This window comes from Gilbertella persicaria (genome assembly GCF_025201335.1).
Source record: "Gilbertella persicaria strain CBS 190.32 chromosome Unknown B0P05scaffold_45, whole genome shotgun sequence".
In the NCBI taxonomy this organism is placed as follows: domain Eukaryota; kingdom Fungi; phylum Mucoromycota; class Mucoromycetes; order Mucorales; family Choanephoraceae; genus Gilbertella; species Gilbertella persicaria.
In genome coordinates, this window is record NW_026252006.1 from 89,924 (window position 1) to 114,503 (window position 24,580).

General features: G+C 38.6%; 12 protein-coding genes across 12 annotated transcripts; 7 read left to right on the top strand and 5 right to left on the bottom strand.

Moving 5' to 3' along the window:
- Positions 1–30: 30 nt before the first annotated feature.
- B0P05DRAFT_590505 (uncharacterized protein) lies at positions 31–1,071 on the top strand (the record flags this gene model as incomplete). The annotated part of the gene is made up of 5 exons (XM_051582813.1): positions 31–398; positions 441–491; positions 541–660; positions 708–769; positions 818–1,071. The coding sequence occupies 5 exons, from the start codon at positions 31–33 to the stop codon at positions 1,069–1,071; spliced, it is 855 nt and encodes a 284-aa protein (XP_051431405.1).
- Positions 787–2,348, bottom strand: B0P05DRAFT_245769 (uncharacterized protein). The gene is made up of 6 exons (XM_051573322.1): positions 2,044–2,348; positions 1,929–1,993; positions 1,784–1,879; positions 1,666–1,736; positions 1,269–1,616; positions 787–1,215 (listed from the first exon to the last, which is right to left on the bottom strand). The coding sequence occupies exons 1-6, from the start codon at positions 2,060–2,062 to the stop codon at positions 1,083–1,085; spliced, it is 732 nt and encodes a 243-aa protein (XP_051431406.1). The 5' UTR covers positions 2,063–2,348; the 3' UTR covers positions 787–1,082.
- B0P05DRAFT_556539 (PHD-zinc-finger like domain-containing protein) lies at positions 2,056–5,294 on the top strand (the record flags this gene model as incomplete). The annotated part of the gene is made up of 4 exons (XM_051579920.1): positions 2,056–2,732; positions 2,781–3,608; positions 3,650–4,906; positions 4,953–5,294. Exons 1-4 carry the CDS (start codon positions 2,199–2,201, stop codon positions 5,289–5,291), a joined length of 2,958 nt encoding a protein of 985 aa, XP_051431407.1. The 5' UTR covers positions 2,056–2,198.
- A 36-nt stretch (positions 5,295–5,330) lies between these two features.
- On the bottom strand, positions 5,331–5,920 carry B0P05DRAFT_556540 (uncharacterized protein). The gene is made up of 3 exons (XM_051579921.1): positions 5,753–5,920; positions 5,650–5,705; positions 5,331–5,606 (listed from the first exon to the last, which is right to left on the bottom strand). Exons 1-3 carry the CDS (start codon positions 5,832–5,834, stop codon positions 5,448–5,450), a joined length of 297 nt encoding a protein of 98 aa, XP_051431408.1. The 5' UTR covers positions 5,835–5,920; the 3' UTR covers positions 5,331–5,447.
- Positions 5,921–6,247: 327 nt separating this feature from the next.
- Positions 6,248–7,270, top strand: B0P05DRAFT_556544 (Fibrillarin). The gene has a single exon (XM_051579922.1). It carries the CDS (start codon positions 6,407–6,409, stop codon positions 7,181–7,183), a length of 777 nt encoding a protein of 258 aa, XP_051431409.1. The 5' UTR covers positions 6,248–6,406; the 3' UTR covers positions 7,184–7,270.
- On the top strand, positions 7,271–7,854 carry B0P05DRAFT_556545 (uncharacterized protein). Its single transcript, XM_051579923.1, has 3 exons — positions 7,271–7,375; positions 7,441–7,515; positions 7,555–7,854. The coding sequence occupies exons 1-3, from the start codon at positions 7,279–7,281 to the stop codon at positions 7,722–7,724; spliced, it is 342 nt and encodes a 113-aa protein (XP_051431410.1). The 5' UTR covers positions 7,271–7,278; the 3' UTR covers positions 7,725–7,854.
- Positions 7,855–7,856: 2 nt separating this feature from the next.
- Positions 7,857–9,451, top strand: B0P05DRAFT_556549 (ferrochelatase). The gene is made up of 3 exons (XM_051579924.1): positions 7,857–8,003; positions 8,051–8,141; positions 8,191–9,451. Exons 1-3 carry the CDS (start codon positions 7,973–7,975, stop codon positions 9,257–9,259), a joined length of 1,191 nt encoding a protein of 396 aa, XP_051431411.1. The 5' UTR covers positions 7,857–7,972; the 3' UTR covers positions 9,260–9,451.
- A 97-nt stretch (positions 9,452–9,548) lies between these two features.
- B0P05DRAFT_497237 (nucleoporin autopeptidase-domain-containing protein) lies at positions 9,549–12,797 on the bottom strand. The gene is made up of 6 exons (XM_051575396.1): positions 12,646–12,797; positions 12,488–12,595; positions 12,361–12,444; positions 12,265–12,306; positions 11,437–12,183; positions 9,549–11,390 (listed from the first exon to the last, which is right to left on the bottom strand). The coding sequence occupies exons 1-6, from the start codon at positions 12,761–12,763 to the stop codon at positions 9,670–9,672; spliced, it is 2,820 nt and encodes a 939-aa protein (XP_051431412.1). The 5' UTR covers positions 12,764–12,797; the 3' UTR covers positions 9,549–9,669.
- A 5,138-nt stretch (positions 12,798–17,935) lies between these two features.
- On the top strand, positions 17,936–19,420 carry B0P05DRAFT_556557 (WD40 repeat-like protein). Its single transcript, XM_051579925.1, has 6 exons — positions 17,936–18,128; positions 18,176–18,445; positions 18,494–18,708; positions 18,756–18,940; positions 18,984–19,121; positions 19,163–19,420. The coding sequence occupies exons 1-6, from the start codon at positions 17,966–17,968 to the stop codon at positions 19,281–19,283; spliced, it is 1,092 nt and encodes a 363-aa protein (XP_051431413.1). The 5' UTR covers positions 17,936–17,965; the 3' UTR covers positions 19,284–19,420.
- A 197-nt stretch (positions 19,421–19,617) lies between these two features.
- Positions 19,618–21,154, top strand: B0P05DRAFT_556559 (uncharacterized protein). Its single transcript, XM_051579926.1, has 2 exons — positions 19,618–20,618; positions 20,667–21,154. The coding sequence occupies exons 1-2, from the start codon at positions 19,660–19,662 to the stop codon at positions 21,142–21,144; spliced, it is 1,437 nt and encodes a 478-aa protein (XP_051431414.1). The 5' UTR covers positions 19,618–19,659; the 3' UTR covers positions 21,145–21,154.
- Positions 21,155–22,829, bottom strand: B0P05DRAFT_556564 (uncharacterized protein; the record flags this gene model as incomplete). Its single annotated transcript, XM_051579927.1, has 4 exons — positions 21,155–22,030; positions 22,085–22,322; positions 22,370–22,597; positions 22,653–22,829. Coding segments are annotated over 4 exons (1,487 nt in total), but the record flags the coding sequence as incomplete, so codon positions are not given.
- Positions 22,830–22,857: 28 nt separating this feature from the next.
- On the bottom strand, positions 22,858–24,574 carry B0P05DRAFT_497246 (cytidine deaminase-like protein). Its single transcript, XM_051575397.1, has 3 exons — positions 23,894–24,574; positions 23,780–23,851; positions 22,858–23,724 (listed from the first exon to the last, which is right to left on the bottom strand). Exons 1-3 carry the CDS (start codon positions 24,136–24,138, stop codon positions 22,989–22,991), a joined length of 1,053 nt encoding a protein of 350 aa, XP_051431416.1. The 5' UTR covers positions 24,139–24,574; the 3' UTR covers positions 22,858–22,988.
- Positions 24,575–24,580: the final 6 nt, after the last annotated feature.

Genomic DNA, 24,580 nt, shown 5'->3' on the forward strand with positions numbered 1-24,580 from the left:
ATTGTTCCTTTTTTTTCTTTAGATACCATTATGAATCATGTTCAGTCATCACTCTCTTTACAGCAAAATGCACCTCGATTGCCTCGTTCAAACACATTTCGTGGTTCTCGACTGAGATTACCGCAAGCCATTGTTTATCGGGATTCTGAAGGCAACATTGTTGATCCTCCGAGCAGTATCAGTTCAGCTGTGTCTATGACGAGATCCTCTTATTTCTCTGGGTCTGCATTAGATCCTGATCTCTATCATACCATTATCCATGGCCCACCATGTATTAGGGATGATAAAGCAGTTGATCTATCTTCTGCCTGTAACATGTCGATTGAGGAAACACCAACCAATATGAATTATGTCCCATTAGAATTTGAAATTGTGTATCAAGACGGAGGACAATTAAGGTAGATAGACATCAATATCCGTAGTATATAAATCAGCATTAGTGCCAATTACAATATACAGAATGTCCTTAGAAATGACCAAAGTGTGTATTGGTATGTTTACATTTCCTATGTAAAAAAGACATGTACTTAGATATCCTAGTTCTCAACCATGTAGTGCAGTGAATATTCTTTTACGATATAGAGGATGGAAAGAAAGTAAACATCAACATAATAGACCTTGTTTTCTATCTCACATTATCATTCAATCCCCTTTGCGAGAGTAAGAAGTCTTACTGAACCATACAAACCATTGACTGTTTGCTCTAGGTTTACTTCACCCCATCAACAAGGCATGGTGTTTGTCTCTCATAAGCCAATTGATATTGAAAGTAAGCTTATTGTCTATCAAACAACGCGTATCTCATAAGGAAACATAGTGACTCGCCCCTTTGACTTATTTACACAAGACAACTTTACAAGATATACCCAAAATAACGCACACTTAACCAGTGCTGATCCAGTAGCTTGGTTTACTGCTTCTTCACAAAATTTATCTGTGATAGACATGAAAGAAAGATCAGCTAAATATGTGCTTATCAAACTATTAGGATCAGATAATCTAGATCTGCAGTATATTGGCTTTGTTGGTTATATGGGCAGTCGCTGTTTTGCTCATGCTCAACTTTTCTAATTTCTTTTTATTTACAAAGTTTGTTTTCTCTTTCTCTTTTGTAATTGTTTCTTTAGTTTCTTGGCAAGCTCTTTTCCCTTCTTTATTTGTTCTTGATCACCACTGTTTAAGAGTGCGTTCACTAATCCCCGGGCAATATTATCGCTAAATATACAACAAATAAATATACAGAGTCATATTTACACTAACTTGCTTACTTTAAAAGTGACTCTTCCACATCTTGTTCTTGTTCACGTAAATCTTCTTTTTCAAATCCAGGGAGATTAGGCATTAAGTTAAAATGTCTTAATTCAAAACCACCCAAGAATGCATTATCAGAAGGATCTCTAAAGGCCAATGTACCATAATCGTCTTGAGACATATCCATATCTTCTTCATAATCATCATCATCTTCATCATCTAAATCAGGACCCAATAGATCACTTAAATAGTTCATATAAGTGGGTTGTCCTGTTACTGTGTCTGCCTCTTCGTCATCATCATCATCTTCTTCTTCTGTATCATCTCTTTCAACAAGTTCAACATAGCCCATTAAATCAAGAGAGCTAATCTATTATTTAGTGAAATCTATACATAGTATGTTAATTTGCTTACTTTGTCCCGTCTACTTGAAGTGTTGCTCTGTCTTCACGTATAAAGATATGAGATAGTTTTTGGTGTTCTACCTAAGGAATTTGTATGAACAACGCACCTTGTCTGATTTTTTTTTTACCTTGTCTTTTGCTAATGTACATAGCACAAACGTATTTCCATTCAAAAGCACTTTAAGTACTGTCTTTCCTTCACGCGCATTATTTGGTAAGGAAGCCTTAAAAAAAACCAGGATTAACTCATGTTGTCAACTTTATACATCTTACTTGATTGATCTGAAGTATACCCGAAACACGAACAGGATAACTTTCGCCAGGACTTAAGCAGATACCTATTTTGTGTCAGTCTTGATTTTTTAGATCTTAGTTCTTTTATTCATACCCCAAAAAGAACTCGACATGGTAAAGAAGAAGAAAAAAAAGAAAAGAAAAAAAATGAAGCTCTTTATGATCTTTGACTATTTAAGTGTCCGCTCATGGTTATAAATAAACAAGGAGGGGGGAGGAGTAACTTTTTATTTTGGTTTTTTCACTTGAATGTCTAGACACAATAGAAGAGGTCGACCTAAAAGAAGCAATACACTTGCTGCACTTAAACCACAACTGAAAACATCAGACATGGTTTCAGAAGAAGACATGACGTCTGATTTAGATGGGCAACAACCAATCACTATTGTTCGCCTATCAAACACTATGCAGACAGACGCGCCTTTAGAAGGAATTGAACTTACTAAATTACCGCCTGTCAATTATCATACCATTCAACCAAAAAGCAATACAGAACAAGACAGTATACAGTATCAAGAAGACCAATTATTAGCTCATCATTACCAACAACAAGACAACAATAAACAAAACAAAATCTATGCAAGACCAGAAAACCATTATATTCACTATAATGAACCCACAGATGTTGAACTATATGATTTAGTAGAATACGATATGGACGAACAAGATCAGTGTTGGTTACAACTCTATAATAAAGAACGTAGAAAAGAATATTTAGATGAAATCTCACCTTTTCTGTTTGAATCTATCATGGATAAGCTCGAAAAAGAATGGTTTAATTTGGTAAAGTCATGATGTTTTTTTTTTTTTTGGAGCTAAATAAGCATATAGATTAAAAAAGCACCTAAACCAATGACAGAAGATATTTTATTACCAGAAGATTCTGCTTGTGCAGTCTGTGATGATACAGAAGTAGAGAACAGTAATGCCATTGTATTCTGTGATGGCTGTAATGTGGCTGTTCATCAAGAATGTTATGGCATACCCTATATACCCGAAGGACAATGGCTTTGTCGAAAATGCATGATTTCCCCCGAGAATCCTGTCTCTTGTCTGTTTTGCCCGAATGAGGGTGGCGCATTTAAGCAGACCAATACCAACCAATGGGGTCATCTACTATGCGCCATTTGGATCCCTGAAGTAGGCGTAGGCAATCCAATCTATATGGAACCAATTGAAATGATAGAACATGTACCTAAAAGTCGCTGGAAACTCACTTGTTCTATCTGTCGAAAGAAAAGAGGCGCCTGTATTCAATGCGACAACAAACATTGCTTTTCTGCTTTTCATGTGACGTGTGCTAAAGCAGCTGGTTTATGCATGAAAATGAACACACTTGAATCAGATGGTGTGGTCTTGAAAGCATATTGTGAGAAACATACGCCTAAAGAATACTTACAAGATGTGCAATGGGCTCAGAAAAAGAAAAAGGTACGGCAGACCACAGACACAAAAGTAGCCCGTGCACATCAGCACCAATATTCAACAGGTGCACCTATTGCCCCTGATGTGATTCTGCAAAAGATTGATCATTTGTCTTGTGTCTGTCTATCGGGTGTGCGAAAGAAACCTCAGTTAGTGAATGCTGTGGCTCATTATTGGTCACTTAAGCGAGAATCTCGAAGGGGAGCACCTTTATTGAAGCGATTGCATTTAGAGGTAAGTTGCATATACCATGCGTTTTGTATTCAATCTGTTAGCCATGGACTGCTGTATCAAAATACGACCAAGATGAAGATGAACAGGCTATTCGACAACAAGTGATAACACAACTTCGTGCAGACCTTGAAAAGATTCGCATGTTGTCTGAACAAGTACAGAAAAGAGAACGATTGAAGCTAGAAAGAACACGTAAACAAAAGGCTTATTTAGAAATGATCTTGTTTCCTCTTGAACATGTCCTTGAACCTATCTTACACCAATTGATGGAAATAGACCGAAAAAAGCTATTCTTTCATCCAGTTACTGATGAAGAAGCACCTGATTATCATACAGTGATCAAGAAACCTATGTGTTTCTCTATCGTCCAACATCGACTGACAACGCATGGCTATACTTGTCTGGATGCATTTATAGAGGATGTCAGTCTGATTTGGAACAATGCGATTCAATACAATCCACCTGGAAATGGATATTATAGAGTAGCCAACAAACTCAAGACAGCAGCACACAAATTACTACCGATAGCACAAGCTAAAATGAGCCAATTTCAGCTAGGGGAAGATGGTATGTGGCAGCAATCGATTGATACTGCCATCTTTGACTATAAAGGATTTGAAGAAGGCGATCCTTGGATGGACATGGACTTGGATCTAGTCCAACAAGAGACAACAGTCAAGACAGAACAAGAAGAAGACATTATGGATGAACTGAATGTCAAATCAAATGAAAATATACCTCAATATACCTCTGATGAACTTCCATTGACTTCTCTTGAACTCAAAGACACTTCTCCTGAAGCTAAAGACAGCAAAGAGAATGCTTTATCAACACCCATGGAAATTACACCAGACAAACAAGAAGATAAACGGACAAAGAGAACAAAGAAGAGAAAATTCAGTGAACCTAAACCACGTTTGACACGTAGTGCAGGTTTAGAAGCAAGTATTGAAGAATTAACCAAGCGAACCAAGATATCCCATGAAGCCCGTGCCTTGTTTGCTTCTTATAACGGTGTTTCTCATCTCAATCGTCCTGTAGAATCTTACAAGGAGAATCGAAAGAAGTATGCGCCTGTAGGATGGGTTTATGTAGATGATGAAGATGAAGACGGCGACAACAACAACGAAGAAGAAGACGACAACAGTGACCATCATGACGAGGAAAACAACAACGCAAATCAAGAAAATACAAAGAAATATACTAAACCAAAGAGAAATGATATGCCTGTGCCCGATTTCAACCGAGGTGAAATCGTATGGGCTCGAGTTACTGGATATCCTTCTCATCCCGCCAAGGTAAAAGTGAAGATAAATTCAATAGGCTGCTTACTCTATTTCTTAGTTTCTTAATTATTCAGATGAAGAAGCTGGTCCTAAACTAGTTGCTAGTCGACGATTTCATGGTGATGTCCTTGTTGAATTCCTCAAAGTACCTGAAATACACAAGTATGGCTGGGTAGCACGTAATACAATTTGTGAAATGGGTGATCCAGAAATAGACCGTATCAAATTGTCTGAAGCACTTAAGCAGAAAACAAAGCGACAGGCATTTATTCAGGAAGCCAAAGAAGGCTATCGATGTGCTGGGTCAATTCTTGGTTTGGATCCTGAGCCGTTGTTGAAAAGTGTGTTTGATACACCTATACCGAAAAAGAAGAAAGCTAGTAAAAAGGTGAAATAAAATGGATCTCTTCATTTTTTTTTATTAGAATGTATGTTGTATATGCTGTGTTTATATGTATATATATGTGTGTGTGTATATGTATGCAGTGTGTTGATTAAACAGAGAGAAAGAAAGAAAAAAAAAGAGAGAGTGAGGATATCTTTAGTAGAGCGTTTATGACAATCGATTGTTGCTAGAGCGCTTGATCTTGGTTTTATCTTCAGCAGTAGGCTTTTGTTCAGCTAATTTCTTCATAATGGTCAATTTACCAACAGCATTGGCTTTGACAGACATTTGTCTTTCAATGCTTTTATTGATTTGAGCTGTCAGTTTCTATTGAATGTGAGTGAAAAATAAGAAAATAATAAAAGCTTACTTTATCCAAAGATTGTTGCTTGACTAAAGAAGATTTCTTGGGAGGAATAACTCGAGCTATTATGCACTGGTTTAATATTGGTAAAATATAGCGTATACTTTACCTCCTTTCTTTGTAATACCCTTCTTTTCTCTACCTCCTTTTTGCTTGGGCTTGCCAGCTTTCTTAATAGCACCTTGGGCCATACTTGAAGAAAAAAATGAATAAAAGAGAGAAAAAGATAAATCAGCCACTCATCTTTTTTTCAATAAACCTTCATGAAGTGAACAAGTAAAAGCAGTCGGAACAATGCAAAATCCTGTTGGTTACTTACCAAGCCACATGTCAAAAATGCCTTTGTTTTCACTTAGAGGTCATTCAAAAAAAAAAGATTATTTTTTTCTTCTTTCTTTTCTCTCTCTCTTTTTTTAACCTTATTATCAACAACAATGGCTTTTGAATCTCGTGGTGGACGTGGTGGTGCTCGCGGTATGTTGTATTGATGCTTGAGTGGGATTTACTAACAGCTTTTTTTTTTGTATAGGTGGTCGTGGTGGTTTCGGTGGTGATCGTGGAGGCCGTGGTGGTTTTGGTGGCGGTCGTGGTGGAGGCCGTGGTGGTTTCGGCGGTGATCGTGGTGGTTTTGGTGGAGGCCGTGGTGGAGGCCGTGGCGGTTTCGGCGGTGATCGTGGTGGTCGTGGTGGTGCTAGAGGTGGTGGACGTGGTGGTGCCCGTGGTAAGTCGAATCATATAATCAGCATACAGTCATTAAACCATCATGATAGGTCGTGGTGCTCCTCGTGGTGGCCGTGGTGGTGCCAGAGGTGGTGGTGCCAAGGGTGCTGCTAAGGTTATTATTGAACCCCATAGACATGCTGGTATCTTTGTTGCCCGTGGCAAGGAAGATCTTTTAGTCACCAAGAACTTGGTGCCTGGTGAAGCAGTTTATGGTGAAAAGCGAATTTCTGTAGATGGTCCTGAAGGTACCAAGATTGAATACCGTGTATGGAACCCCTTCAGATCCAAGTTGGCAGCTGCTGTCTTGGGTGGTATTGATCATGTCCATATTGCACCCGGTAAGAAGGTGCTTTATTTAGGTGCTGCCTCTGGTACCTCTGTCTCTCATGTTGCTGATATTGTTGGTGCTGAAGGTGCTGTTTATGCTGTTGAATTCTCTCACCGTCCTGGTCGTGATTTGATCAACATGGCCAAGAAGCGTACAAATGTTGTGCCTATCATTGAAGATGCCCGTCACCCTCAAAAGTACCGTATGTTGATTCCTACAGATGTCGATGTTATTTTTGCTGATGTTGCTCAACCTGATCAAGCCCGTATTATTGCTTTGAATGCTCATCATTTCCTCAAGAATGAAGGACACATTGTTATTTCTATCAAAGCATCTTGTATTGATTCAACTGTGGATGCTGCCACTGTGTTTGCTCGGGAAGTTAAGAAGCTTCAAGAAGAAAGAATTAAGCCTCAAGAACAACTTACTCTTGAACCTTATGAAAGAGATCACGCTGTTGTTGTTGGTAAATACATTAGAAATAAGTAAATCAAAAAGCTTGTACATATATATCATCATCATCATCATAAAGAAATAAAAAAAAAGAGAAACTCAAAAAATATCTTTTTCCTTTTCTTTCCATCATGTCCATCTCTACTTTAAAACCAGATGCGTTTCGATGTGATCTAACTGCCAAAGTGCTTGAACATGTCATGACTGTATCTGCTAAACAAGCAGACTGTAAGTTTTGATTGTCTAGAATATAAACCAATATACACACATATATATATATATTTTCTGTTTAGCTGATGCTCTTTTGATCTTGAATGAATATTTGATTGGTGATGACAGTGGTTGTGTTGTCCTAAACACAAAACAAGGTATAGTCTATGCTATAGACACCCATTGAATTGGAATAGACTTGACTATAGATACTGTGTATGATATTAAAAACGCGTATACACAAGCAACCGAGGGTTATTTACGCGTATATGCTAATGACATAGAAACTTCTTCTGCCTCTTTAGACAAGGTGAATACTGAAAACAACAAATCGCTTGTATTTATGGAAAGGATAACAATAAATTAAAACATTGTCTGTGACAAATATGACTACTTTTTTGAAGCATTTCGAGTAGTCTATCAAGGCTTATATCTAAGACATGCATGTATGTGTTACCCAACACGGTTTAAAGGAATTACTATTCATCCGATTATCGACGATCGTGTCTGAAAGACGATTCTGACAAGAAAACTCCGGTTATAAATTCGCTTTTTTTGTTTGTTTCTTGTTCTTTCTTAAGAAATCCCCCCAACTCTTTCTTTCTTTCTTGTATTATGGTATTTTCTAATTTACTCAAGAGCACCGGTATGGTTTATAAGACAAATAAATGAGTATATTTATGCTCTCTATAGTTGGACAAACACGTCCTCACACGCTTATTCGACCTATTCAATGGTCACTCATTCATCACCGTTATTTGGCAAGTGAAGCCACAAAGAAACCGTAAGTTAGGCCTTTGCTCATAAACACTCTTTCTTAGGCTTTTCATTAGACCAACTGCAGTTTTATTGACTAATATGGGTGGACCTGAAAAACTAGACGATGTGTATAGCTTCCTTCACAACTTGTTTTCTGACCGAGACTTGATGCAACTTCCTATGCAAAAGCATATGGCCAAATTCATCGCTACCAGACGTACACCCAAGATTAAGGACCAATACCAAGCTATTGGTGGTGGCTCACCTATCCTCAAATGGACCCGCAAACAAGGTGAAATGATGGAAAAGATCTTAGACGAAATTTCACCTGAGACTGCACCTCATAAGCATTACATTGCTTTTCGCTATGTCGAACCATCCACTCGTACAGCCTTGGATCAAATGAAGCAGGACGGTGTTGAACGTGCTGTTGTGTTTACTCAATACCCACAATACTCTTGTTCTACTTCTGGCAGTAGTTTCAATGAATTGTACCGTGGTATCAAGGAAAACGGTATGGAACACATCAAGTGGAGCTTGATTGACCGTTGGCCTACACACCCAGGATTTATTGAGGCCACTGTCAAGAAGATTGAGCAAAAATTGGCTGAATATACACCTGAGGAACGCAAGGAAGCTGTGATCATGTTCTCTGCTCATTCATTGCCTATGTCTGTCGTGAACCGTGGTGATCCTTATCCTGCCGAGGTAGCTGCTACGGTGAATCATGTCATGCAACGACTTGGTAACCAATACCCTTACCGTCTTTGCTGGCAGTCACAGGTAGGCCCTAAAGCCTGGTTAGGTCCTCAAACATCCGATGCGCTTAAAGGATTCTCTGAAGCAGGCAGAAAGAATTTAGTGGTTGTGCCTATTGCTTTCACAAGTGACCATATTGAAACCCTGTTTGAATTAGATCTCGAATACGGTTCAGAAGCAAAAGAGTTGGGCTTGACTGGCTTTAAGCGTGTGGGTGCTCTGAACGATGAACCTGTATTCACTCAAGCCATGGCTGATATCGTAAAGGAGCATTTGGATAAAAATGAGATTGTCAGTAAACAATGGCCACTTCGTTGCCCTGGATGTACCTCTGACACTTGTGGCCATACGCGTACCTTTTTCACTCAAGAACAAAATTTGTAAATAATGATTATACACTGAATCGAAATAAAAATTAGCCCAGTTTTGTGTCATTCGAATTCAGCAACAAAAGGTATCCTAATCCAAGAGCTTCTTTAATATACTTAAATGTGCTCAGTTTCTTTATTTTAAGATAGTATAAATAAATATATAAAAATTAGTACTTGGTGGTATAGCCTTTGGCATCAATGACAGCTTAATATTGGTTGGTCATATTGTGTAGTAGTATGAATGCAATTGAGAAGATTATTGAACTACTTCCTCATATCTGTGTCAATATTTTACATAGACTGGTTCATATCTGCCACTAATTTATCTCCCTTCTATTTTCTGCTCTTTCTTATAATCTAATGTAAGCATTACTTATGTATCTCATGATCTGCTTAAGTCCTTTTCTTTATTCAAATACAACTTCAAAACTCATGAGCCCTAAAGGTCCATTTACCAGTAGCATCATCATAATCGACAAAGTCAACACCAGAGCGCTTAACAAGTCTTTCCTTGAATAGTTTGAAACGAGGATGTTCAGGATCCTTGATAGGTGCACTTGTGTTCTTATCGCGTGTAAAGCAGTTCTCAAGTGTCACAATCGCAGGTACATTTAAGCCAGTTCCCTTAGGAGGTTTGCTGTCTTGATCAGGATAGATAACAGCCGTCTTCTCTTCAATCACAACAAGATGACCCATGATTTCTTCAAGATCGATATCAGACAAGTCTACGCTTTGTTCAAATCTAATTTCACCAAATCCTTTACGACCCACAACTAAGTTTTGGACTTGTTTTAATCCTTCCTTTGGCATGCTGGAAAGCAATTCAAGAGAAGGGGAGATATAATAGCCATTCTTTTTGGCAACAGCAGATAATGTAGATGTGGTAGCGGGAGTGGGTTCAGATGTAACAGGTGTAGTGAGAGTTGTTGTTGTTAAGTTGGCAACCGTAGTTGTTGTTGTGGTAGTAGTAGTGGTCGTGGTAGCAGTGGCTGAAGCTTGGTTATCTTGAGAAGCAACACATTCAAGTTGAGGATCAAAAAGAACCTTTCTCTTGTCGGATTTCTTGTTAACAAGAGCAACAATATTGGCTGTATCAACATTATCGTCAAAGACTAATTTCTTGCTGCTGGGACGAGGGGCAAAGGCACCAGCTCCAAGGACAGCGTCATCACTGATACCGTCTAAACTGCCTGCAGGAGCGTTCTTTTTAGCAGCATAGTTGTTGCCAGGATGATAACTGAAACCACGAAGCTTGATCTTGCTGACAACACGAGGAGAAATAGGGTAATGGGGTCCTTGTGGCTTACGTTGAGAGCCATCGACAGGAACAGCAGAAGGACCGGTCTTGGCACCTGTGGTGTTGGATACCTTGCTCAAATCAAACAAGGGGTTGTTACCATAGGGATTCTTGTCTACACTAGCAATCATAGGTTGCTGTTGAATACCAGGCTGAAGAGGGTTAGTACCAAAGGAAGTCAATCCACCTGTAGCAGGCAAGTTGAACGTATTGGTGCCTGCTTGAGGTTGTTGACCAAAGCCACCAAAACCAGTGGAGCCACCCAATGTATTGTTACCAAACAAACCAGTACCTGTACCGCCTAAACCGCCTGTAGCAGGCTTTTGGCCAAACAAGCTGTTACCTGTGGCTGCTTGTCCAGTACCAAACCCACCAAAACCTGTTGTTCCTGTAGTAGCACCCATAGTGTTGCCAAAGAGAGAGGTTGTAGGAGCAGCAGGCTTAGCAGCACCAAAGAGACCAGTGCCGCCTGCAGTAGAAGTTTGACCAAAACCTCCAGCAGCGGGTGTGGTAGTAGCACCAAAACCACCAAAACCAGTGGTACCAGCACCTGAGGCAGGCGTTGTTGTAGAGGCACCAAAGAAAGATGTTGTAGGCTTGTTGGCAGCAGCAGCACCAAAACCGCCTGTGGCATTACCGAATCCTCCAGTAGCAGGAGTTGTGTTTGTGGCACCAAAACCACCAAAACCTCCAGTAGCAGGTGTCGTGGCAGGCTTTTGACCAAAACCACCGAAACCAGTGGTTTGAGCGGCAGGTTGACCAAATGCTGATGTAGTAGCAGGTTGTTGGCCGAAAGCAGAAGTTGTTGTTTGACCGAATCCACCAGTAGCAGGAGCGGGTGTACTACCTATCGAAACAATTAAAACAAAATGAATGCAGATTCTATAGCTTACCAAATCCACCAAATGGTTTTGAAGCAGCAGCACCAAATCCGCCAGTAGCACCTACACCGAAACCAGTGGTTGGATTGGTTGCCGGTTGACCAAAGGCTGAAGTCGTTGCTGTTTGTCCAAAACCACCTGTGACAGCAGGCTGACCAAAGGCAGATGTGTTTGCAGAGGGCTGTTGACCGAAAAGACCACCTGTAGCAGGTGTGGTACTACCAAAGGCATTTGTTTGTTGAGCAGGTTGACCAAAAGCATTAGTTTGAGCAGCGGGTTGGCCAAATGCTCCACCAGCAGCAGGTTGACCGAATGCGCCACCTGTGGCAGGTTGACCAAATGCAGACGTGGCAGGTTGACCAAATGCACCGCCAGCAGCACCAGCAGCACCAGCTGTCTTTCTTCCTTGTTGATAATCTTGCAAACGAAGCTCTTCAAGTGAATAGTTTCTGTATTGAGGCATGGCAGTGATCGTTTGGAAAAAGTTGTTTACGCCCGTTGTAATATCACGATCTTGAGTAGGAGCAAAGTCAGCTACAGCTGTACCTTGATTGACACCACCAGCACCAGCAGCAGGTTGGCCGAAAGCAGATGTTGTAGTGCCCATGCCGCCAAATGCTGATGTTTGTTGTTGTTGTTGTGGTTGTCCAAATGCACTTGTGGTAGTGGATCCAAAGGCGTTTGTGGCAGGACGTTGGCCAAACAAACCGCCGCTATTGCTTTGAGTTGTAGTGCTTCCAAATGCTGAAGTGGTAGGTGCTATCATGAGAAAAAGAAAGAAGAGAGAGAAAGAAATTAGAATAAATCAATGATTAATATCTAATTTGTAGTATAGCTTACTTGAACCAAATCCACCAAATCCAGAAGTGGCAGCAGGTTGAGCTATACATAGAGAATGTCTTGTTTAGTATATATTTGATGTATTTGTTGACTTACTTGAGCCAAAAGCACCTGTAGTTGTGCTACCAAATGCTGAGGGTCTAGCTTGACCAAAGGCAGAACCAGTACTACCGAAACCGCCTATAAATTTGTAAGAATGATAGTTTATATTATTCAATGTCACCTGTAGCGGGTGCAGCTCCAAATGCAGATTGTTGAGCAGGTTGACCGAAAGCACTTGTTGTAGCAGGTGCAGCACCGAAGGCACTAGGTGTAGAAGAAGCACCAAAACCTATAAAACACAGTTAATTATTGTAGACACGAACAATATGGTTTGTTTACCACCAAAAGCGCTAGGTTGTTGCTGTGGTTGTTGTCCGAAGACAGAAGTATTTTGTTGTTGTTGTTGTTGTGGTTGACCGAAGCCTCCCGTACTACCGAAAGCGCTTTTTCCAAACATTGTTGTTTAAAAAAAGAGGATAGGAAAAAAAAACTGAACGCGTCTTTAACAGCTGCTCAATTTTTTTCTACCGTGACTTTTTATTTATTTATTCAAAGTGGATCATTTCCTTTTTACTTCTACTCTTTTCAAAAAGCCAAACTATACCTTTTTGAATAAACAAAAAAGCATAGACGATTCAATTCAAGAAGGGAGATAGGCTCTTGGTATATCCAGGGCTTTGAAGGGAAGCAAGGTGATAAAAAAACTTACTGAGAAGTCAAACAACCGTCAAACATTTTTGACGGCAAAGACTGTTGAGTTTTCAGTGACAACCAAAGCGACCAACTTAATTACCGGACTAATGATAACCATAATCTAATGAATGTTACGAAGAGTTTTGCTTTCATTAATGCCAAGGTCTACAAAAAAAGGAAAAGAAGAAACGATAAGTTAGTTCTTTTCAGGGTAAAGTGACATGCATTTCATTTAGCCATGTGGATGACATAGGGTCGTTTACTATTTGAGTGTGTATAAAATTTCTTGATATGCCGATTAAGCTTAACAGACAAGCACAACGTTACAAAGTCATAGATGAAGGTATCGTAAAGCCTGTTTATGTATGCATAAATACTCCGAATGCCTACAAACCATACATGCTAACATCCATGGTACCTTTGGAGTTGATTTGGGCCAAAAACCTCTTGAATCCAAAAGGCACTATTCATAAAAATATCAAACTCGACAACTTCTAACCTTCTTTTTGACGTTACAGGACGAAAAATAAAGCTATTGACAAGCTTAGATACTAAAGATAATCTATGAAAATGATGAGATATAAGCGAAAAACCTCATAAACATTTTTGCCTATTTGCTCAATAATTTAGCAGCAAACTTTCTATGTTCTCTGCATCAACAGACTCGCAAGGTAAAATTCTACAACTTTTGTTAATACACCAAAGCTGAATAACTGCGTCTTTATGCGGCAAGAAGAACTGGAGTTGCCTTCCTTTTCAGTCTCCGCTATACAGCCAGCTAGTAAGTCCTATATTGATTTACTCCACATTTACATCAAAGAATACCTATCTTTCTATTTTTCTATGTACTTTGACACTCAAAATAACATATGATGTCTTACGTGGTTTTATAGATAACACATTTTATATGATATCTAGAGCAAAAACGCTCAAATCAGAGCCTAAACATGACAATCTTTGATGTGCCATTGATTGACAACCAGACCATTAAAAAGGCTGCGTTTTTTTTTTTTTTTTTTTTTTTTTTGCTCCACGTAAACTAAGGCAAAAGCCTATCAAAAGATGGTCGCAATTTAAAGAATAGAATAAGGGAAAATACAGAAGAGAAATTAACTATATGCGACTGTGTAAGTGTTTCTCGTCAATTAAAGAATTGAGAGAACCACGAATAAATCTAAGGATTGTGGTGTGATGAAAGGAAATATCATGGGAGATAACTAGTCAAATCAGGGTATTGTGAGAAAGAAGGCAACACAGGACTAAAAGGGAAAACGCATTTAGCTTGAAGTGCCGCATGCAACATGCAGCTGACAGTGTCAGACGGAGAGGGCAAGAAAAGAGAATCACAGATCCGAACCAAAAGCTACGCCTGTACTTAATGGAAGAGCGGTAAACTTCCAGCAGACCTGCGGTAGCGTTGTAACAAAATATATCTGCCACTAAAAAGGACTGTTTGACGGTGGGGAGTGGTAGTGTAGAGCTTGTTTTGGCTTGTAGTGCTAACGACGCAGACAAATCCAGAAACCAATGAGTAGGCCATAATAATGACAGTTCCAAAGATGACGAACGCTCCAGGAGCTTCAGCAATTGCATGATGGATGTACAAAGCTTGAGAGAGTATCTTCAGAATATCTGATACGTTTAAATCCCGCTAACATTTATGCCGAAATTACATGTATGCCATTTGCGTACTCAAAAAAATATTTTTTGAAAAATAATAAAAACCACTGTTTTAAAATAAATCAAAAATATTTTCTGCAATGAAAAACCATAAAAAAGTAGAAAATTTCTGATTTTTTTTACCTAAAATCTGAAAAAAAGCTTAATTTTTCAATTTTTCTTTTTTAAATTAAAGAACATGTCTACCACTCAGCAATCCCTTCTTTAAACTAAAACAGTAAGATCATCATCTGGTAGACATGTTTATTTTTTCAAAAAAGAAAAATTGAAAAATTAAGCTTTTTTTCAGATTTTAGGTAAAAAAAATCAGAAATTTTCTACTTTTTTATGGTTTTTCATTGCAGAAAATATTTTTGATTTATTTTAAAACAGTGGTTTTTATTATTTTTCAAAAAATATTTTTTTGAGTACGCAAATGGCATACATGTAATTTCGGCATAAATGTTAGCGGGATTTAAACGTATCAGATATTCTGAAGATACTCTCTCAAGCTTTGTACATCCATCATGCAATTGCTGAAGCTCCTGGAGCGTTCGTCATCTTTGGAACTGTCATTATTATGGCCTACTCATTGGTTTCTGGATTTGTCTGCGTCGTTAGCACTACAAGCCAAAACAAGCTCTACACTACCACTCCCCACCGTCAAACAGTCCTTTTTAGTGGCAGATATATTTTGTTACAACGCTACCGCAGGTCTGCTGGAAGTTTACCGCTCTTCCATTAAGTACAGGCGTAGCTTTTGGTTCGGATCTGTGATTCTCTTTTCTTGCCCTCTCCGTCTGACACTGTCAGCTGCATGTTGCATGCGGCACTTCAAGCTAAATGCGTTTTCCCTTTTAGTCCTGTGTTGCCTTCTTTCTCACAATACCCTGATTTGACTAGTTATCTCCCATGATATTTCCTTTCATCACACCACAATCCTTAGATTTATTCGTGGTTCTCTCAATTCTTTAATTGACGAGAAACACTTACACAGTCGCATATAGTTAATTTCTCTTCTGTATTTTCCCTTATTCTATTCTTTAAATTGCGACCATCTTTTGATAGGCTTTTGCCTTAGTTTACGTGGAGCAAAAAAAAAAAAAAAAAAAAAAAAAACGCAGCCTTTTTAATGGTCTGGTTGTCAATCAATGGCACATCAAAGATTGTCATGTTTAGGCTCTGATTTGAGCGTTTTTGCTCTAGATATCATATAAAATGTGTTATCTATAAAACCACGTAAGACATCATATGTTATTTTGAGTGTCAAAGTACATAGAAAAATAGAAAGATAGGTATTCTTTGATGTAAATGTGGAGTAAATCAATATAGGACTTACTAGCTGGCTGTATAGCGGAGACTGAAAAGGAAGGCAACTCCAGTTCTTCTTGCCGCATAAAGACGCAGTTATTCAGCTTTGGTGTATTAACAAAAGTTGTAGAATTTTACCTTGCGAGTCTGTTGATGCAGAGAACATAGAAAGTTTGCTGCTAAATTATTGAGCAAATAGGCAAAAATGTTTATGAGGTTTTTCGCTTATATCTCATCATTTTCATAGATTATCTTTAGTATCTAAGCTTGTCAATAGCTTTATTTTTCGTCCTGTAACGTCAAAAAGAAGGTTAGAAGTTGTCGAGTTTGATATTTTTATGAATAGTGCCTTTTGGATTCAAGAGGTTTTTGGCCCAAATCAACTCCAAAGGTACCATGGATGTTAGCATGTATGGTTTGTAGGCATTCGGAGTATTTATGCATACATAAACAGGCTTTACGATACCTTCATATGCCAAGGAAAGAGACAACGATTGGCACGAATTGTTATCTTTTTTCACCGTTTAGGTGGTTGATTGCCTGCTGTCCCTGCGGCATGAATAAGTAAGATATCTTTAAAAATGGACATTGTTTGCCTAAATCGCAGAAAAGGAATGTTTGCTTATGAAAGATGGCAAAGCAATGAGAAGTTGTATTATACATGACATATGAAAGGCGGCCTTTATCTCACGCATAAAGTATGACACGGACTGTTATATGTTACTATATACTCACATTTTCGATGTAGTTATCTACTTTTTATCTAAAGACGCATCCAATGTAAAAGGCGCAATAGCAGTTGCATAATTTAATAACATATAATCTTAAGAAAAGCCTCAATCATCAATGTACATTTGTACACTTAATTAAGAGCATTTCTTTCTTATTAATGCATGCCATCTGGGCTATTTTCTAGATAATATCTCTTAGTTCAATCAGTGTATATTTATTTGCACTTTGCCTTCTTCTTTCTATTTGCTTTTTATGCATTTTAAAAAATACACTTTTTAAATTTAAGTTATATGTGGTTATGTCTTATCTTGGAATTGCATTTCTCAAGACACCTGTTCTTGTAAGAAAAATAACATATTTTTCTATGCAATCTGTTCATTATTTGTCAGTTTAAACATATAAACATTTTTTCTCATTGGTTCTATCTTTACACTTACAGTTTTATGTTTTTCAAAAACCTTTTTAATTTTTTTATGCTTCTCTTCGTTTACTTTTTATCTTGTAAAGGTAATAAAGAAACGATTGTTAAAATAGATTTATACAGTCAATTTTACTTATTTGAACATAAATCTGAATGAATTGGTATCCTTCTATGCGTAACTAGCAACTTGATCACACATCTAATAAGGAAGTTCCGTACACCTTTCAAATAAAAGAAGATAGTGAGTATCATACAGATAACAGAATAAGCCGGTTGGCTATAATAACAAAACTATTCTTTGTTTTCTTTCATGCATTTACCTTGATCGATTTTAGAACCTGATCAACTAGGTTTTTTTTTTCTGTGTATTGTTTGTATAATACGCTAATGGCTATATGAACAGACAGTACAATGACTGACAAGTGTTTCAGTAAAAAAAAAAAAAAAATCTCAATAGCCTCTACTTGAACACTATAAAGTATACTCTCCTGTTTTGCGTCACAATCTGAACATGTCTTCAACTAAATCCTCTTAAGTTACCGAAAATAGCACATTAACGTACATTAGTCAATTCCATTGATGGCATAGACTCATTCTGCATTACTTACTCAATTATTGATCTAAAAATTACCTGTTTGTTCTAGAAGCCAAATAGATAAGTATAGGCGCTGACAAAACGTATTTCACGAGTTAAAACAGTGCATGATAAATCACATAAAAAGAAGGGGGTCACTCTCGAGTTACACAACATTGTCTGCCCCCTTTTTGTTATGACAATGTCAGCTTCTCTCCGTATCTCTCCCTCCTTTCTTTCTTTTTATTATATATATATATATATTAAACATGACACTCACAACGGCGACTAGTTATGACTTAAAAAAGGCACACGACGATAACCAGATATTGTGTGTCAATTTCAATCAAGACTTTAGCTGTATTTCTGTAGGTACGGCTACAGGATATCGTATTTATCATTGTGATCCATTTCAAAAGTTTTATTCCAAACGTATGTTTTGATGCGTAATAACTAACTAATGCTCTAATTCTCTGTAGTGGGTGATGATGTAAGCATCTCTGAAATGTTGTTTTCTACTTCCCTTGTTGCTCTTGTAGGTGCTGACCATCAACATACCTGCAAGAATCTCAGGCTGATCAATACAAAAAGAGAAAATACGATATGTGAACTCAATTTCTACAGTGCTATCCTGACGGTCAAGATGAACAGAAAACGATTGATTGTTGTCCTTAAGGATCAGCTCTTTGTGTATGATATCAGTAATATGAAATTACTGCATACAATGGACATTATACCCAATCCATTAGGTACCCACAACATATGATATTCACCTCCCCAATTCATGATTGAATTAGCTATTTGTGCCCTATCTTCTTCGACAGAGCATTGTTATTTAGCATGCCAACCATTACATCCTTCTAGTACAAACACAGCAAATGGCAGTGGAGATCTTGAAGTGTATGATGCGAACACCATGTCATTGGCTAACATAGTGCAAGCTCATAAATCCCCTATTAGTTGTGTTGTTATGAACACAAAAGGAAACCTCATTGCCACTGCCAGTGAAAAAGTACCATCCATCTATCATAGACACATAGCATTGACCCAAATCTATAGGGAACAATGATTCGTGTGTTTTCTATTCCAAATGCCAACAAAATATACCAATTTAGACGTGGCTCTTATGCAGCACGTATCTATTCTATTTCATTTAACTTTGTCAGTACACTTCTATGTGTCTCGAGTGATACAGAAACAGTTCATATCTTTAGATTATCTGAACAAGAGGGTGTTGATCTATTGTAAGTGGTCATGGATCTCTGTTCTTGTACTGATCCTGATTAGAAAGCCTAGCCATAAGCCGAGCGGTATGGTAGGATCCCTCTTACCCGACCGATGGACAGATCTATGGGATGCGTCTCGTCATTTTGCTTCACTTAAATTACCTCATGCCGGTGTGCGTAGTTTTGTTGGATTAAGCAGGTAAATACCATATACGCTACTCGCGTGTTTAACTGGACTAGCACCACACCTCAAGTATTTGTAATTACTACAGAAGGCTATTTCTATCAATACAATATTGATCTGGAGCATGGTGGTGAATGCGTCTTGTTAAAGCAACATAGTCTGCATGACATAACGTAATATCAAAAAAGGAAACTGTGATCTCATTTCTGTCGGAAATGGAAAAATAAAGATGTCTCTTCTTTTTGGGTAGAGAAGACCATGCATATGATTGGTTGACCAATTTTATAAATATATATTTTTTTGATTATCCTCAAAGCCAACATGGGGGGATGATTAAGCTTAGGGAATCCACTTTACTGCGAGTAAACAAATAGATGAAATCATCTTATTTTATAAGGAGACAATCACTTTGTGTATGTGTATGTGTGTGTGTGTGTGTGTGTGTATGTGTGTGTGTATGTGTGTATTTTAACTAGTCAATAAATTTTTATTTATTTTCTTTTTCTTTTTCTTTTTTTTTCCTTTTTTCGTTTTTTCTTCATCTTTTATAGCCATGCGTGAACCTAACTTTAGCTCTCCAGCACAAAACAGAGCCGCTGTTGTCATCACTTCTACTTTATACGATCGAAGAGCTTTAGATTGCACAGCCACTTTACCACTTGTCAATTCACTTACTCATCTGGCTTACATGACTTCTACTTCACCACGCATTCGTGAAATACTAGCAGCAGATGGTGGATTAGAACGACTTGTAAAGATACTAGCCACTTGTCAACATACAGATAAACACTCTTTATGGAAGTGGTCCTTGGCTTTTCAATGTGTAGTCAATGTAGGTGTACGTGGTACTGAAGCTATCAGGTCCCGTGTAGTAGAGGCAGGTGCTGTTCATGTTGTACTTGCTATTCTCGAAAACTTTATGAATGCATTAGAAAAAGCCAGGATTGAAAAAGACCAAGAAAGAAAACAACAACAACAACAACAGCCTGTTACGGCTCTCTCGTTACCTACTTTACCTTCAAGTAGTCCTTCTTCATCGTTGCTCGAGCATGAAAAGCATATCAAGACAATGATCAAGCCTAGTCCAACATCCACACTCAACATGTTATTCGTTATTCCCAAAAGACGCACTTTTATCACACGTACAGAAAAACCCAAATCCAAACCATATACCGCATCTTTATCTAGTATTCCTCTTTTAAATAACTTGTCAACAGACGCCATATTACACCGCGAAGAAGACATTTTGCTCAGTCTCCAGTTACTTGCTTATCTCTCTAAATATCCTACGATTCGTCAAGCATTTCATGCTAACCATCGTCTGAATGTGTTTAGCGTGGTTGAGAAGTTTACACATCGATTGCACCCTGCTGCCATTGTCTATTGGGCAGGCGTGATCATGAGAAATGCCTGCCGAAAGGATGAAGCAAGAGGAGGTGTTCGTCAATGTGCCAATATGCAATGTGGCAAATGGGAGCGATTTCCTCGCGAATTTGCGAAATGCCGTCGATGGTAAGTGTGTCATTGTCTCCAAACCTTTGCTGATCAAGTTTTGTCTAGTCGAAAAGCGAAATATTGCTCAAAATCATGTCAGTCAAAAGCATGGGCTGATGGTCATCGATGGTGGTGTGTTGAAAGACCTCATAGCAGCCACCCACCTAACCCAACAGCCACATCCTCTACGACAGTAGCTGCTGCTGCTGTCGTGGCTGCTGCTCCACCCCCACCCCCACCTACAGAACAAGTGGTTCATTTGGAAGACAATGCTACACTCGATGTAATGGCTATACCTATTGCAGATAACCAAGACACTACGACACCCAATGCGAATTCGCCTACCACAAGACGATCTTCTCTTCCTGTTGTTACGGCAACAGCCAGTCGTCGTGACGGTGGGGATCTTTTGTTCTATCAAGGCCAAGAGCGAAGGAATACTCGGTCTGTTGTTAGAAACCTTGCTTCAGGGAGTTCTACTGAAGTTGAGGTTGATACAGATACTTCTCATGAACGCCCAAGAGATTTAATGGATGTGGATTAGTAATAGCACTATTTTATTTTGTTTTATTTTATCTTATTTTATTCAATAAACAAGAGAACGACGAATGACACTGGCCTTTAATTTGGCATGGGTGATTTCAGGATAATAGTCTGCTGCAGGACAGTTCTTTTGAATACATTGAGATACATGCAACCCTGTCTCTGCACCACTAAACCAAGCACCTTGTAAGAAACCATAATATTCAGCAGACATGGCTTCACCAGCAAAAAAGACGCGGTTCTGAATAGGTGCTTTCATGTTGGCATGGTGTTCATCCATTTCACCAATAGGCCAGTTAGAATAACTACCACGGAAAAGAGGATTGGTATGCCAACGAGGGAACATGAAATCAGTTGGTTCAGGAATATCATCCCCGTACATACGACGCAAGACAACCATGATCTCTTTCTTGACTTCCTCGTCTGTCATGTCTTCCACACGATACGACATGTCTTGAGTGACTGTGACAAAGAAGATATGGCTAGTTGAATTATCAGGTAAGAAACCAGGTGTATTTAAGTTTTGCCATGCCGCATAATAACCCCGTTGATCAGGATCTGCCCAGACAGTGAACTGTTGATCATCCCAGAACTGGTAAGGGAAATTCAAAAAGATCTTGGTATAAGTAGCCATATGAAAACCATAGAGTCCTTCTAGTTTCCATTCAGGTAAACGAGGACTCCATTCAATATCACGATGTTGCAAGACACCAATACTGAACGTAGTGATAGCATAGTCAGCATGAATCGTGTCACCTTGTTTGGTAGAGATGGTGACACCAGAATCACTGTAGGCGATCTTTGTGACGGTTGTGTTCAAAAGTAAACGTTTATCGTGAGTTGAAAAGACTTTTTTAGCCTCCTGTAAAAAGATATATTTAAAGCCACTGTGAAAGGAGAAAGGGGATATCAATGCATTGCCTCTCATGTAAAGTACTTACCGAGGATCAATCACCATATGGTCTCCATCACTGTTAGGACCAAAGGCTTTATCACCATAAGTCCAATAGTCATTGACGACGGTAAAGAGAGTAGAAGAGAGTTCAGGATTTTCTCCCATTTCCCAGTCCCAGACATAGTATTCAATGGCGTCATCCATGGGACTATTAGGGTACCAATCAGCCAGACTAAGACCCACACGACCAGAGATATCGACTTGATCCTTCTTGACTCTTTTGTCTATATGGAGAGTCAATCACAGTATATCCATATCAATGGCAGCTTACTAGCAATATCAGACATCACAGAATAAGCATCATTCATCGCATTGTATCTATCTGTAGCATTGATCTTGCCAGTCTGATCATAAAAGACAACATCATCACCATCTGTAACAGCAGTACGCAAATTGTATTTCAAGGCAAGTTGATTGATTGGATTCGATCCAAGTCCCTGAACCCAATTACAACCCAATTCAAGGTTGACATCAGCAAAAGGTACATCTTGGGCACGACCTAACACATCATGAGTGGGTATAGACAAAAAAAAAAAAAAAAAAAGGCAACATACCACCCAGAATATCTCTTGCTTCAATCATCATAAAATCATCAATACCATTTGCTGTCAAGTTTAATGCGGCACTAATACCACTGACACCACCACCCAAAATGGCTACTTTAGTATGATATGTCTTGGCTTCAGCCACTAAACCCACTGTGAATAACAAAAGAAACAAAGAATGCATACTAAAGGAGAAAAATAATAATAATAAAAAGGAACCAGGTAGCATTTATATATCGATTCAATGGTAGAAACTTTATTATTCATACGTAGTACACACTATCACTGTTTACGATCAGATAAAGGCAAGAATCTACCTAATTCAGTAATGTGAAAATTTTTATTTTATTTTAAACCTAATAATGAAATCTCTTCTTCTATATCAGTGCGCATCTCTACCCTTAAAGAAGGTGGACTATGCTGCCTTAATTTCACATTGGCTTCTCTAAAGACGCTGGCTGTCATTTGATCCATTCCATACGATCTATTATAGACAACTTCCTTCACACCTTGCTGAACAATCTTGATAGCACATCCTAAACAAGGGCATGTGTTACAATAGAGTACGACACTACTATCATGCACAACAATGCTTCTTCCTGCTTCTAGCAGAGCATTCTCCTCAGCATGCATACAGAGACATCGGTCAAGTCCGGTACCACACGGGGATGCATCATTGCATCTGCCACACCCTCCTTCGTTACAGTTACGCAATCCGCGCGGTGTGCCATTATAACCTGTAGCAATCACACGGTGATCCTTCACTAGGATACAACCCACACGTCGTTTCATACAGTTGGATCGTTGGGCTGCTAAGTCAGATAGCTGCATAAAATACGTATCCCATGTCGGTCTCAAACGCTCCTTGTTGATCAAATCACGACGATCCAAGGCTTCAAATAGACTGTATGTGTCACGATAAACATTGGCGATAGTCAAATCGGAAGAGACCATGATATTCAGTAAGGGTGTGGCAGACACTATCTCGTCCTTATCTTCAGCAGAGATATTGAATGTAGATTGATCATCTTGAGCCAAAAATGATTCTAGGCTTATGTTTGCTTGTTGCTTCAAAGTAAGTCTATATAGTTTATAGGTTAGATAAGTTTCAAGTTTCTCTGTCTATCTATATCTACCTTTGATTGGTGCGCTCATAACGTAGAGTGATAGGTGCTTCCACAGAGACTAATAAGAAAAAGGGGCGTTTTCTATCAACAAGTAAATACACAATAACACGTTACCCTAATTACTTTAAAGCCCATAGATCTCGACTGTCTACATCACACGTTACAAAGTTATCTTGCCAGTGTTCAGTAACATACTGTTGCATATCATTTACTGTGATAAATTGTTTGGCATGGTCGTATAACGGATCTCTACCTAGTCTATCTGCATGCTCTACCAAAGTCAAGTATTGAAACTGGTGTCTCTCTACCAAGTATTGAGCTACAGTATGTTTACCACTACTGAGTGATCCAGTGATACCAATAAACATCCAACAACAACAACAAAAAAGAAAAAAAAAGTCACATACGAACAAGTCTATGCTTTAAAGTTTTTTTTTTTCTTCTTCTTCAAGTATACGCGTATTTCATCATGTCGAACAATCAACAGCCTGCACATATACCACAAATTCCACAAGCTATCACTCAATATCAACAACAAATTGAGTTCTTTAATAATCAAATAGCCATGATACGTAGAAATATGGAAAGACCAGATATTTCAAATGAAGAAAAAGAAGCAGCAAGAAAACAAGAACAAGAAGCTCAGTCTAAACTCATTATGCTTCAAACTATTGTCAATCAGATGGTAGCTCAACGCGTTATTCAACAACAACAGCAACAACAACAACAACAACAATCGATGGGCTCACCTTCATCTCAACAAACAGGTGATAATATGAGTGTTTCTTCTACACCTGGATCACCTGCTAC